The sequence below is a fragment of the Umbelopsis ramanniana genome (genome assembly GCF_025399195.1).
Source record: "Umbelopsis ramanniana AG unplaced genomic scaffold K450scaffold_40, whole genome shotgun sequence".
Lineage (NCBI taxonomy): Eukaryota > Fungi > Mucoromycota > Umbelopsidomycetes > Umbelopsidales > Umbelopsidaceae > Umbelopsis > Umbelopsis ramanniana.
In genome coordinates this window covers 207944-221209 of record NW_026252126.1, presented here as the reverse complement: position 1 = coordinate 221209, position 13266 = coordinate 207944, and the positions used below count along the sequence as shown (strand labels likewise).

Genomic DNA, 13266 nt, shown 5'->3' with positions numbered 1-13266 from the left:
TTTGGGCTTTCCAGAAACGAATCCCATAAAAATTGTCTGACCGCTACCGATTTGCAAATTCTAGTGGGTTTATCGTTAGAGTATGTATGATATGATGATTGAATTGAGTTGATTGAGAAAGGAAGTTTAGCTTTTTCTACTGGCTTGATTGAAAAACAAATACAATATCGTACAATGAAGTAAATTACAAGATGACTAGGCTCATTTCGCTTGAGCAAGCATTAAAGATTGTTGTACGCTGTGCATTTGATGCTTTCCGGATGTTATAAGCGACTTGATTTTTTCCTATTGATTGAAAATAATTTAGTTTGTGGAAACATTTGGCAATAGAAAACATATACTGCCATACCAGATCTTTCTCGCCCCTGTAGCGCTCGAAATCGGACCGAGCCCATTGTCGTATTTCATGAGCGTCCGTTTTATTCAGCCCTAATTGATGTGTCAGATAATGAACATTTTTGCTGTCTAATTTCCATTTGTTTATTATCATACCTTTGAGAGAGCGTATTATTTCCCTGTAGAGTGCTATGGCTCTGCGTCTAGCTAAGAACTGTACATGGACGAGATTAGTGGAATTCACAGGTACATTTGAGTTTCCAGAATTACATACATGCTCCAAAGACAAGCCATCTGCCTCGAAAAAACGCTTAGAGGCAGGTTTCGCTTGAGATGCCCGGTGAATTGCTCTTAATGCTAAAGTTGGTAAAGGCATTGTAATTTAGGGAATGGCAATCAGTGTTAGATTTCAAAGCACTAACACTAAAAAAAAAAAAAAAATCTCAGCCAATTGCTGAATTTCCGATCTGTCAAAACTTCCATTTTGAAATACCTTGCACCGTGCAGATCAATTCGTAGCACAGCTAATCGTCATTCAAAAGAGCCACATATTGCAAAGTATATAACGAATTTATAAAGAGCTACTTTTACCCGGTATAACAAAGATCATGAAGACACCCTATCGATAGTAATGACATAATATCTCGGTCGTTACTACGAACTAATCTGATATGGGAAGCGATTTGGAAGGTACATGATACAGTGTACATAACATACTCTATATAGAGCTTTCGATCTGTTCATTTGATATCACGCACATAGATATATATATATATGGTCATAATCAGTTGGTTAGTGAGCTTCTTAGCATACAAATGATTCGCGACTGGGTGCAATTTGCAACGTATGGTTGCAGGCGGCATATTTTCGCAAGTTGTGCTCGCTTCTCGATAGCTTTTCTAAATCCACCTTCAGCATTTCAAGTTGCTGTTTATGATGGTCATTAAGGGAATTGAATGATGACTTTTGCATATCCAAAGATGTATATCTCTTGTGTTCTGGTACATCTCTCCGACTAGACATTATCTACAAAATGGTCAGTCGACTGCATCGTAAATCATATGCAAAGCCTGTTAAATCTTACTGCTGAGCTGGTCGATTTGGAGAAGTAGTTTGATTCTACAACTAGCTGCTGCTAATCAATCATCCAAGCTTAGTTACAGCGGTGAAATATGTTGGTACACTTGAAATTAAGATCACTTACTGACATATCTGCCTTGAAAGGCTCCTGTCTAAGTAAAACTCTACGATTGACCCTTCTAGGTGTGCTGATGTTTGAATTTGATACGTAACAGAGATCTACTAACTTCTCTTTCACTGGCTTCCTGCTGATACCCGTCGACTTGTTGGTGGCATTGAATATAACGGTGATCTCCGCAATGTGTTCTTGAACACCTATATGCTATATAACGTCAGCAGTATCAGCGTTAGCTCATTTCTTCGCATTAATTGTTGTCGTCACGTTCTTACATTGGTTTGGTAGTCCCCTGATCCTATATGATGTGTGTGCTGTATATCGTTGATTTTGTTAGTGCATGTAGGTCACAAGTTTTCATGCATATTGCTTGGCATACCTGGAAATTACTGGGTTGTCCGATCATGCTCTTTGAGAGTTTCTGTTTTCTTCGTTTTACCAATCGATAGGCGGATTGCTTCTGGGTGTAATTTTGTCTAAGAACAGACATCATGTTATCATCAATCCTAGACACGCTTGAACCCATGGTGATGAATATTCGTTGGTGTGTTTGACAAAACTAAAATAAATGTCCGACTGACGACGTTCGCGAGTGATAAGTAAACCTAAGAAAGCTTCATCTCTTTCTCAGGATAGTGTATAAAGAAATATCTACCAGTTTTACAACTGCTCGCCTCAACATCAATTTTAATTCCCCCCATCCGCCCGTTCCTAATTTTTATACCAGGCGACGACCAGCTCGGGGAAAATGCTGGGGTGGCTTTCTGTATGTGCTAGTATGATCAGTATTTTCTTTCAAAATATGTGGATGACGGTGCAGCTCAATTCACAGGTCTGGATGCCGTCCACTCAAAAGAGCACTTGACTACAACTCAATGCTTACTGTCAATATACTGCTGGGCAACACAGGATGCTGAGTCGCCAAGTCTTCATATGTACCTCTCTCATTTGATTCGAATAAAAGCTATGTTATAGCTGTTCACTATGTAGCTTATGGTAAGCCGGCCAGTCAAATATAGCCAATCTTTCTCATATCACAAGTGCTGTTATATCATCTGCTGTCTCAACTTGATATTCTCGACCCTATGTTGATTAAACTCTTTCGGTAGTCACCCTCCCCCGTGATCTTTCTTAACTGATGATAATGGATAGCTGTTAAGCTTTTATTGAACCTCTGATCTCAACTATCTTGATACTATACTGTGAAGTGCGCTCTGGATCAGTGTATCAGCCATAGTACTTGTCCCCACCGGTACATGCAGTCTCTCATATACCATAAAATGCGCACAAGCCGCCGGGCATTTCCGTGGGCATATTGCACCACTCTACTCTAAATTACGTTTGCATCATTCGCTATACTTTTTGTAGTTTATTTGAGCTTAGCACTACTTCTCAGAAGTCTATTTCTTTGCCGACCTGCGGTAGTGGAACATCGACTGACTTCAGGTTGGGGAGTTCAAACAGAAGGAGTAGCTGAGGGCCTGGATTACTAATCTACGTTTTCGAGGCAGTTACCCAAACCAATACACATAAATTCATGGGGATCAAAGAAACACTTATAGAAAAATATACAAAATGTAAAGCATGTATGACTCATGGTTTGTACAGAATACGTGTAGTATATCATAACTTCGGTTCTGGCTCTACTATCATATCGAAGCGCGGGGTCACTGTTTTCATTCGGCGAATAAAAGAGAGCAAATATACCACCACATGTAACCGAAATATCCCGATTACTAGCAGTTTTTGGAAGACTATTCAAGAGTGCAGCATAACGAATGGAAGGATTGCAAGGCCATTCTACAGATCAGATCGGCGACGTAGAGTATGTTCAGCTGCTTGGGCACCAACTGATAAGATAATGAAAGGCAGGTGATCATAACGCAAACAAAGGCTGATGGTGGTACATGCTGTAAAAGTGAATTTTTTTATACATGCAGGATTCCGTGTGGGAGAGCTTCACTGGTCACTCACTGCATCCGTTGTGGGGACGGGAGGTATACTTTGCCAGCCAGCTTACTGAACTGAAACCATGATAGATACGATTATCAGCACGTGATGGAAGAATTGGAGTCAGCTAGCTACGATCCGGGGTTGCCAAAAACTACGCTATGGTAAGTTGAGCAGAAGGAAGGAAATAAACGAAGCTGGAATGAAGGGAACGTGGACTGAGGCGTACGTGGATAGCTTACTCATATTCGCCCAATTAAGAAAACTGTAGAAAACTGGTTGCCCGGAAGAGCTGAGTTAAAAATACGTTAGCAAAGTTTTTTCTACTGTTTTCACACTGACGTTTACGTCGCCGTTTCTTCTGCATCTCACATTGAATTAGCCATCCGTTGACCATGTCTTACGACCAATATTCTTATATTTCATCACTCAACACTCTCACCAACGATAACTCACCAGAGTTATCCGGTCCTACTGAGCAGGAACTCGCTGACGAGTTAGCTCTTTGGGTATGTGCAAATATTGCTCAACTACGCCTAGACACCCATCAACTAATTTCATTTTCAATATAGTCCACTGCACAATTCACTTTTGATGTAGAGCCAGGTGTTGGCATTTATGACGACAAGCCTTTGGAGTATGAACAATCACTAGAGTCAAAGTCCTTGACAGATTTACCCGCCCAATCCAAAGCCAATCTAGACCCTGTCACCTACCAAGGTCTTGCCAATTACCTTGACTATGAACTTCCACAACAGCGTTTGGCTCAACCCGCCCCTATACAACCCATGTTGCAACCTCGGCCACTCAGCACTGCCAAGCCTGCTATGCCTATCCTTGCACCACGACCATCACCTGCTGATGCTTCAACTTCCTTCAATTCCACCAACTTTTCTGCCAACTTCGGCGTGCCCATGATTTATCCAAAGCCATCATCACCTGAAGATAAACCTTCAGTGAGCTTGAAAAGAAAGGCCACGGACACTGGTAAAGTTGTGGAAAAAGACATCGCAACTGATCCTAATCTAGACTCCAAGTCTGCTAGCGAAGAAGACAAGCGACGCCGTAATACCGCTGCATCAGCACGTTTCCGTGTCAAGAAGAAGCAGCGTGAGCAAGCTTTGGAACAAACTGCCAAGGAAATGACTGATAAGGCTGATCGATTGGAAGGTCGAGTTAAGGAACTCGAGCTGGAGATTAAATGGCTTCGATCAATTTTGATCGAAAAAGAGTCTCGAACCTCAGATGCATCAGATGCTCCTGCAAAGCAAGATGTCAAGGCAGAATAAATAGAGATTGACTCTCTATCCTCATTGTAACTTTTTCTCCTTCTACCCCCAACCCAATTCTCATAAAAACTTGCCACCTTCTCTCCACCTCTCTTCTTTGTAACTTTATTACTTTCTCGTTTTTTAAAATTCCATAAACATCATAACAACAATATATAAAACGAAAACCCCTTTAGCAATAACAACTTGGTATCATGCCACCCTACCAAGATGATATAATACTTGTCAGGGACTGGTGGTCAAATCGACCCTGTCGTTTATCGAACAATTTTTTTTTTTTTTTTTGTAACCAGAACCGTGCACTGGGTAAAGACTTTTTCCTTGCTCGGCAATGCAACTGGACCGGATCTACTTCTTTAACTCATAATGGCAGTACTTGATACTATAATCTACTACTTCTCATGGCTTTGTGTGCTATGGTACACTTTCATGGCTTTATTATCACTGCTCGGCTTGACTGTGTCGTAAGTTGCCTGCCGCGCTGATTAATACATACCTGACCATCTAGTATCATACCATCCGCTGACATCGCTCCATTTAGACGATGTCGATATACGAAGAAAGATACTCCCAAGTCTCCCAGTATGCTTACACCGCCGAGTGTTTCAATTCTTAGACCTCTCAAAGGATTGGATATCAATTTGCGAGAAAACTTGCTCTCCTCCTTTTGTCAAAACTATCCAGCCTATGAAATTATCTTCTCGGTCGCAAAGGAAGATGACCCTGCTATCCCTGTTGTTAAGGAACTGATGGAGGAACACCCGGAAATAGAAACGAGATTAATCATTGGTAAGGCTTGGGTTGAAAGACACCTTGGACTAGGCACGCGTATACTAACGTTGGTGTATGTTTCAGGCGATGTCGCGGCCGGAATAAATCCGAAAATTAATAACCTCATCAAGTCATACGATTCTGCACAACATGATATTCTCTGGATTCTTGACTCCAATGTTCAAGTTCATGCTGACGCTTTGGCTCGGTCGGTCGATGCTATTTTGAAGCCAAAGGTCGGTCTGGTACACCATCTTCCATTAGCCACCAACCCAAGCAGTTATGGCGCAGAAGTTGAACAGGTCTTTTTGGACACAAACCATGCAAAGATGTATATTGCTATCAACTTTGTGGCTGTGGCCTCCTGTATCATGGGTAAATCCAATCTTTGGCGGAAGTCAGATCTGGAAAAGGCTGGTGGTTTGCGACAATTTGCTCAGTATATGGCAGAAGATAATATCATTGCCGAAGCGCTTTGGGCTCAGGGACTGAAGCATGTCATGACCTGTGATACTGCCAACCAAAGTTTGGGTTCATTGTCACCGAAGGATTATTGCTTAAGACGGTCTCGATGGGTGCGTGTTCGCAAATACATTGTGACAGCTGCCACTTTGGTTGAACCCATTACCGAGTCTATCATCTGTGGTCTTATGGGTGCCTTTGGGTACAGCTCAAGATTCGGTGTTTCCTTTGGCCTTTTCTTTTTAATTCACTGGCTCTGTTGGTTCCTGTGCGACTACACACTTTACCATACCTTCCTTGGCAGCGCTCAATTGAAGCCTCAGCCCTTGCTTCATTTTGTTCGAGCATGGTTTAGCCGTGAGATTCTCGCTCTTCCATTGTATGTATATGCCATGGTCGGCGACAAAATCGTCTGGCGTGGAGAGCTCTATGAACTACAACGGGACGGAACCGGTGTAAAGGTTAGCAAAAAGGATAGCTTTGCAAAGTTTGCTGGCGTGTTGTAAGGTCGCCTGCTGGAAATCCGCATCTCGGCTTTCACTTACATAAGACGAGACACTGGCTTTTGAAAATATAGACATTTTCTTCAACTACTATATACACCTTTATTATTTGCCCGTTTAGATTTAGTATTCCATAAACATTGTCCGTCCCCTAACTGTATTAAAAGGAATTATCGTTCTTTTGAAGTCTAACTCTCATGATGGGATTGATTAACGTCTGACGTTACTTCTAAGAAGGATGGACAAGCAATGATACTATTGGCCACGCGGTGGAGGATGAAGCGGTGGAGGACCGGCAGCAAATAACTGTGATATGCTATGAACCTCACGAGGCGGTGCGGCTTGGGGTTCTTGCGTTGCAGGTGTCATACTGAACGCCGGTCGAGGGGGTAGAGGGTGTGGCCGTCTTTGTTCAGGGGCATTTCGACCAATTGCTGGTCTTTTCAATACATTGTATCCATCAAGGTCATCCCAAGTTGATTCAGCTACCGGTTGCTGTTCTTGTGGTGCTGCACGTTTATTTGCTTGCTTCTTCCTGTAATGACACCTGTGATTAGAAAACGAAAGAACAGCGGTTTTCCTGTGATTTTTTAATCACAATAGGTGCCCAACTTACTTTCCCTTGCGCTTTTGCTCTTTCTTGAATGCTTGTTCAGCTTCATCATCTGAGAACTCCATTTCCTGTTGCATAAACATAGGTCAGAATCCGGAACCGCCTCATTGTCTGGTTACTCATGGTATTAACTTACATGGTCAGCAACTTCTTCGTCAAAAATGTTACTTGCATCTGATCCCTTTTGCATCTTCAACGCTCTAGTCAACAAAAACGTAGAGAAATCAGGAACAATGTACACCTTTGCACCTTGTTTAGTGCGTTCCTTGTCAATTTCCGATGCATCGTTGAACCGAACCGAGTAGAGCGGTCTGGCTACTGGCCCAAACGTTTCAAAGACCTTGAAATAATCGATGTAAGCTTCAGAAATTGATATTATTACCATTCACAAAAAACAATGGAGCATACCTCGCCTAATATTTCTCTGTCTTCATATACGAAGAGACTGCCGCTATCCAGAACTTGCTCATTACCAGCCACTTGTCCTTGAACAACAACGGTATCCCCCACCACAGCGTACACGGATCCAATCTCAACGATGTTGGCTTCTGGTTTGATGGTAATGGTTGGTCGCTGTACAACCACTTTTTGCAATTCGTTACGTGTTCTTAAAGGTCCATCCTCTCCCCTTGCATCATCCTCTTCGTCCATATAGGATATGTCTATCAATGCTTTTTCTCGTTCCTCGATCGTCATTGTCTTGGTTGGTAAGCCAATATCCTCCTCCGAATCACTATCGTCGTCGCTATTTTTGAAAAAGTAAGCTTTTATGTCATCTTGCCATACGTATTTCAAAAGTATTGCTTACCTGTCCGATTCACTATCGTTATCTTCGGAATTGTCTTTCTTTGCAGAAGGCGCATTGTCCTCGTCGTCAGATGAATCAAGATCGCTCGACACGTACCCATCTGCGGCATCAATTTTGGCGTCTCCTAATATGGCGGCATCGATTTTGTTATCTGCTGTCTCTATCAACTCAGGCATAGCATTGGTTTCGGAATTGGGGATATCCTTCATCGTTATATCCGTCGTTACTTCCGTTGTTGAAACTTGCTGGATATCTGCTTGTACGATTGTTTCCTCTTGATGTATGACGGTGGATCCTTCATTGTTTTCAACAACTGTATCTATTGTCACTTGTTCTACTTCCATGGAATTTTCATTGCCTTTGTCCTCTTGTGATACTGGATCGTTGGCTGTCTGGACTTGCGACTGAGAGACCATAGGTGTGAGGCCCGAAGGTATAAGAGGGTTGACACTACATATATCTTTTTTCACACTATTGTTGATAACGGTATCATGTTGTTGAATCACGACGCTTTCTGAAACTGTAGAAGCTTCTGTATTAGGTGGCGTTGTCGACGCAAGAATGGTATGGTCGTCCATGGGTAACAGGTAAGCGCAAGATAGTGTCAAATAGCAGGATATTTTTTCATGCCCGTTTCTGCTAGCAGTCACAGTGGCCGTCACAATTTTTTGAAGAACGGAAGGACACGAGAAGAAACTGAAGGAATTCAGTGCGCATTTCCCCAACTTCGAACTTCCATGGCTGCAAGGGTAACGGCTACACGCTTGACGAGAGTCATACCTAGACTATATCCCCTCATTTCGTTGTCAAGATTACGGCCTACCATTGTTAACCACTTGTCGACATGCACTCTAAAGCCAGCTTCTGTCTTATCACGGCGGTTACTAAGTACCCAGTCGGACAATACTCCTGTTGTGTCAGAGTCTTGTTCGGGCTGCGGTGCCACACTGCAAGAAGCGGATCCTAATGGGTCTGGCTACATCGAACGCAAGTCCGAGCGAAAAAGTCAGCCTTCAAAGCCTTCAGGCCCCAGTATATTATCAGACAAGGACTACGAACAGCATCTCGACACCTTGGACCCTGAATTGAAAGAGCTACTGGGAATCAAAGAAGAAGCGAACGAAACAAAAGATGATGTTCCAAAGACCACCTCTCGACAGCTATGTTCACGATGCCATTCGTTGATACACCATAAAACCAGTACGACGTCAGACACACAAAAATTTCTGCGCTCATCTTTGCAATACACATCCCTATCCTTTTTGAAGACCAAAAATAATGCTCTGATAGTATCCATCATTGATATTGGAGACATTCCATTTAGCATTGAGCCGCTGATTGCCGAACTCAACAGTAACCCAACGCATCGTGTCCTGCTTGTAGCCAACAAAATCGATATCTTGCCAAAGGATGCTTTAAAGCATCAGCAGAGAATCAAGGACTGGATCGTTCAACAAGCCAAGAGGAGTGGCCTCAACACTGCATCCATACTAGATGTAGCCTTGGTCAGTGCTATAAAGGGATGGGGCATTAAATCGTTGCTACGATCCATAGAGTCGTACCGAAATGCTACAGACGATGTTTACGTTTTAGGATGCACCAATGTTGGTAAGTCCGCCGTTGTCAACGCCTTTTTGAAGCAAGGTGCAGCAAAGAAAGAGGATGTGTCAGATTACGCCAAACAGCACACTGCAAGAGTACGTCGTGAATACCAGGTCACAAGTTCTCATGTACCAGGCACTACCATTGGGAGTATCAAAATACCGCTTCGTGTTGTTGGCATTCGCGATCCGTTAAACAACGACGAAGCGAGTAAGCGTTTCGTTACCAAAGAACGATATATAATAGATACTCCGGGTATCATCAACGAAGACCAGTTAGTACATTTGCTAGCTCCAAACGAAGTTCGAAAATGGGAGGCGAGCAAAGAGCTAAAGCCAGTGACTTACCGTTTGGAAGTCGGTATGTAATTTCGATACTTTCATGATGTGACGGGGATGTGAATTCTTGGTTGTGAGAAAGGTTCAACTTATTAACCATACTGATTGTATAGGTAAAAGTTTGTTGCTCAAACCCTTCATTCGACTTGACTTGGTCAAATCCACGCAGCCTATTCTTATAACCTTGTTTACCAAGATGATACCACATTTCGTCAAAACTGAAAAACTTACCGATGAAACAAACGCTATTGGCCGAAGCATCTCTCTCAAGCCACTTCCGCATACTATCAAACTCCATGGCGATCATCCATCCCACGCCACAGCTGATATCGCATTTTCTAGTATGGGATGGGTATCTGTAACCGGAGATTTTGACAGAGCTGAGCTTCGTGTCTGGGTACCTACGAATGCAGGCGAAAATGCAATAGATGTGCGTACTCCTCCACTCCTTCCATATGAATATAAAGGATCCATACGCAAATTCTATGGCTCCGGTGAGCGGAGCCGACAGTAAAAAGCGTACATTTATGTGATTTTCGTGTATATAGACTTTTAGCATTTTGGTGTAGTAATTCTGTCTTTTATTGTTTTGGCACAAGGAAAATGTGTCATACTACTAGAGATCTATAATAGCCCTCTATGACCTACTTATATACAATTACATCTTAAAACACATTTCTTCTGTTCAAGAAGCTAATCAGATCATATTTGGTTGCTACTCCCAAGCACCATTTGCGGTCAGCATCCGTAACAACGGCAAAGGAGTTCTTTTCGAAAAATTTGGCTATAGAAACATTGGTTAGTTTTCATTTTAAATAAGGCTTACATGGAAGGGTATCTGTTTCTATCAAGAGAGTACTTACCGAGATCTGCCAAGCTTGTATCTGGGGTGATCATTTCATATTTGGCAGTCGACTTCTCGCCTTTGTTGCGCTTGAGGAAGTTAAACATCCACTTGCTGACCGGATCTTCAGGCTGAGCGGATCCATCCGACAAGTGGGCTTCTAAAGTAGACTCAGAGATGTAGCCAACCAGTTTCTTGTTGCTTGAATGAATGACTGGGAGCTGTGAATATTCGCGCTCCATCATCAAATTCAAAGCATGGGATACTGTTGCAGATGGCGAGATGGTGACGGCTGCAGGCAACTGCAGATCTTCAACGCTGGCTGCGCGGTAACGTTCGCTGGAGAGATATTCCAGCTGCTTAGTTGTCATCTCATCCACAAGGTCGTTCTCCAGTAGCCATTCATCTGACAATAGAGTGGACATGTAGTTGCGCATTGTGTCATTCAAAATAGCTACAGAGCGAAAGGTGTGAGTTGTATGTTGCTGCACGTTGCTTGCATGATTCAAAGTCGCCCAAACAACGGCTCCGGAGGAAGGTCCTAGAATAAAATTGCTATGAATCAGCGAACGTTCCAATCTCTCATTGTCGGTTTGTTAAAATATATATATATAGAAACATACCACATGTAATGCCTTCTTCACGTAGAAGGCGTCTTGCGGTTGAATATGCATCTTTGTCAGAAACTTGGATCCATCCGTCGATCAAACTTCCATCGAAATTTTTAGGTACAAAGTTGCTGCCGAGATCTTCTATCTTCCATTCCTATATAGTAAATTCATACAAGAGTTAGTAAACTAATAACAATGACAAATTTACTCGATTGTAAGACCGAAGCCTTGTCGTACCCTTCTCTTATAATGTTGGTTGCCTTCATTTCTAGCAAAGACAGAATCCACGGGTTCAACACCGTAGACCTTGATTTCAGGCTTTTCCGCCTTCAATGCCTTGGCTAGTCTAGAAATAGTAGAACCAGTCTCTACGCCAACGAAGACATAATCAAGTTGGAGAACGCTTTGCTGAAGGATCTCTTCTGCCAAGTCATCATACACTGCGCTTGGTATGTTGGTCTAAAGGAAAGTGGATTAGTTTGAGAACGAACTTTGATGGCGCCTATGTTGAATTGTACCTCATCAATAACAATGGAGTTTTGAAGTTGCTCAGACAACTTGTAAGCAGTAGAATACATGTTTTCAGCAGCCTCGCGCCTGGCTTCGGTTGGAGCTCGAATGATTTCCACTCCCATAGCCTTCAGCAAGTGAATCTTGTCAGTCGAAGTACGTTCAGGCACGACAGCGATGACTTTGTTGCGATCCTTTGCAACCATTCCTGCGACGGATATGGCGAGATTTCCAGAAGTTGGAATGATAATGGTAGTCTTTGGGCTCAATTTGTTTTTGGCTTTCAGGTCTAAGGCATGTATGCTGGATCAGTTGATGCTATCTCGTAAGATTTACTTGTGAGCAGCAGACTAACCTTCAATGATGAACTTTGCAGTTCGTTCTTTGATACTCCCGGTAAAGTTGGTGTATTCCAGCTTGGCAAGCACTTCCACTATAGAAGAATATGGTCAAAAGCGCGAGTTAAAACGTGAGAAAAAAAGAATGAAGCAAAGTTGGTGGCGAGTAAGTGATTCAAGACATACCATTGTTGGAATGGCCGCCCATAACTTTGACCATGGGCGTCAAGCCAACATTATCCGCGAGATTGGAAGTAATCTTGGGTGGTTGGTGTTCTAATGTCATTTTGTTTAGGAGAGAAAGGACCCGAAAAGACTGCTATTATTTCACCTGTCGCAATACTTTTTGTGACAAAATCTTTGGTTCCTCCGACCCAAAGTTTCTGCAAGCTGTTTCTGCATGCCCATTTTGACCACAAACCATGCATCCAGTTTCTCGGAACAACGCTGTACTGAAGAACTTCAGCATGTTTTGAACAATTCTTCTAAAGCCCAAACGCTACTTCAGAGCATATTTAAGTTGAACAAACGTACTCTTGTAAAAGGCATTACGTGCCGCTCATGTGCTGGAACTGAACAACAGGTGAGGGTTTTAAAAATAAATTGTCCTGTTTGGGTCCGTCAGAACATAGATACCAAGACGATTCACCATAGGAAAAATGCGGATACTACGATATACAATATAAAAGGATCGTACTTTGCTGTGAAAATATCCGGTCTAGAGAGGATGTTGAAAAGACTGTCGTACATGAACTGGTTCACGCTTTCGACGCCAGTCGAAAAGGTACATTTGATAGTCTATGTCATTTGGTAGCATGCGGAGAGGTCAGAGCCAGCGCAATAGGTAAGGATTTGGATACGTTGCACATCAAAGCGGATACGTCCATTAACACGCATATTCATGTAGGCCAATGTAACGACATTAAGCATGAGGGGAAGAAGAAGGACTGTATTCTTAGAGATGCCATCAATTCAACAAGGGAGCACTGCGGAGCAAATGCAGAGAAAGTAGTTCAGCAGGTTTATGAGAAATGTGTTCGAGATGAAGCACCATTTACATAGAGATTTAGCGGTGTAGGATATACTATTTATTTGC

The 13266-nt window shown here is 42.6% G+C and overlaps 9 protein-coding genes across 9 annotated transcripts; 5 read left to right on the top strand and 4 right to left on the bottom strand.

Annotated features, from left to right (window-relative positions):
* Positions 1–742, bottom strand: K450DRAFT_248211 (uncharacterized protein). The gene is made up of 4 exons (XM_051590194.1): positions 611–742; positions 493–550; positions 350–429; positions 1–285 (listed from the first exon to the last, which is right to left on the bottom strand). The coding sequence occupies exons 1-4, from the start codon at positions 710–712 to the stop codon at positions 202–204; spliced, it is 324 nt and encodes a 107-aa protein (XP_051443311.1). The 5' UTR covers positions 713–742; the 3' UTR covers positions 1–201.
* Positions 743–1140: 398 nt separating this feature from the next.
* On the bottom strand, positions 1141–2057 carry K450DRAFT_281914 (uncharacterized protein; the record flags this gene model as incomplete). The annotated part of the gene is made up of 5 exons (XM_051593413.1): positions 1141–1362; positions 1421–1471; positions 1541–1738; positions 1807–1845; positions 1911–2057. 5 exons carry the CDS (start codon positions 2055–2057, stop codon positions 1141–1143), a joined length of 657 nt encoding a protein of 218 aa, XP_051443310.1.
* A 911-nt stretch (positions 2058–2968) lies between these two features.
* Positions 2969–3764, top strand: K450DRAFT_248203 (uncharacterized protein). Its single transcript, XM_051590193.1, has 3 exons — positions 2969–3399; positions 3472–3645; positions 3743–3764. Exons 1-2 carry the CDS (start codon positions 3069–3071, stop codon positions 3552–3554), a joined length of 414 nt encoding a protein of 137 aa, XP_051443309.1. The 5' UTR covers positions 2969–3068; the 3' UTR covers positions 3555–3645; positions 3743–3764.
* K450DRAFT_248198 (uncharacterized protein) lies at positions 3765–4988 on the top strand. The gene is made up of 2 exons (XM_051590192.1): positions 3765–3990; positions 4054–4988. The coding sequence occupies exons 1-2, from the start codon at positions 3877–3879 to the stop codon at positions 4768–4770; spliced, it is 831 nt and encodes a 276-aa protein (XP_051443308.1). The 5' UTR covers positions 3765–3876; the 3' UTR covers positions 4771–4988.
* Position 4989: 1 nt separating this feature from the next.
* Positions 4990–6635, top strand: K450DRAFT_248196 (uncharacterized protein). The gene is made up of 3 exons (XM_051590191.1): positions 4990–5234; positions 5312–5559; positions 5626–6635. The coding sequence occupies exons 1-3, from the start codon at positions 5137–5139 to the stop codon at positions 6507–6509; spliced, it is 1230 nt and encodes a 409-aa protein (XP_051443307.1). The 5' UTR covers positions 4990–5136; the 3' UTR covers positions 6510–6635.
* A 126-nt stretch (positions 6636–6761) lies between these two features.
* K450DRAFT_301300 (uncharacterized protein) lies at positions 6762–8741 on the bottom strand (the record flags this gene model as incomplete). The annotated part of the gene is made up of 5 exons (XM_051593747.1): positions 7928–8741; positions 7528–7864; positions 7256–7459; positions 7123–7187; positions 6762–7086 (listed from the first exon to the last, which is right to left on the bottom strand). Exons 1-5 carry the CDS (start codon positions 8503–8505, stop codon positions 6762–6764), a joined length of 1509 nt encoding a protein of 502 aa, XP_051443306.1. The 5' UTR covers positions 8506–8741.
* Positions 8381–10535, top strand: K450DRAFT_248187 (uncharacterized protein). The gene is made up of 2 exons (XM_051590190.1): positions 8381–9889; positions 9981–10535. The coding sequence occupies exons 1-2, from the start codon at positions 8554–8556 to the stop codon at positions 10379–10381; spliced, it is 1737 nt and encodes a 578-aa protein (XP_051443305.1). The 5' UTR covers positions 8381–8553; the 3' UTR covers positions 10382–10535.
* Positions 10457–12759, bottom strand: K450DRAFT_248181 (uncharacterized protein). The gene is made up of 7 exons (XM_051590189.1): positions 12357–12759; positions 12188–12265; positions 11841–12121; positions 11560–11781; positions 11335–11476; positions 10731–11252; positions 10457–10651 (listed from the first exon to the last, which is right to left on the bottom strand). Exons 1-7 carry the CDS (start codon positions 12454–12456, stop codon positions 10533–10535), a joined length of 1464 nt encoding a protein of 487 aa, XP_051443304.1. The 5' UTR covers positions 12457–12759; the 3' UTR covers positions 10457–10532.
* K450DRAFT_248175 (uncharacterized protein) lies at positions 12357–13256 on the top strand. The gene is made up of 3 exons (XM_051590188.1): positions 12357–12753; positions 12825–13014; positions 13078–13256. Exons 1-3 carry the CDS (start codon positions 12571–12573, stop codon positions 13230–13232), a joined length of 528 nt encoding a protein of 175 aa, XP_051443303.1. The 5' UTR covers positions 12357–12570; the 3' UTR covers positions 13233–13256.
* The last annotated feature ends 10 nt before the right edge of the window (positions 13257–13266 follow it).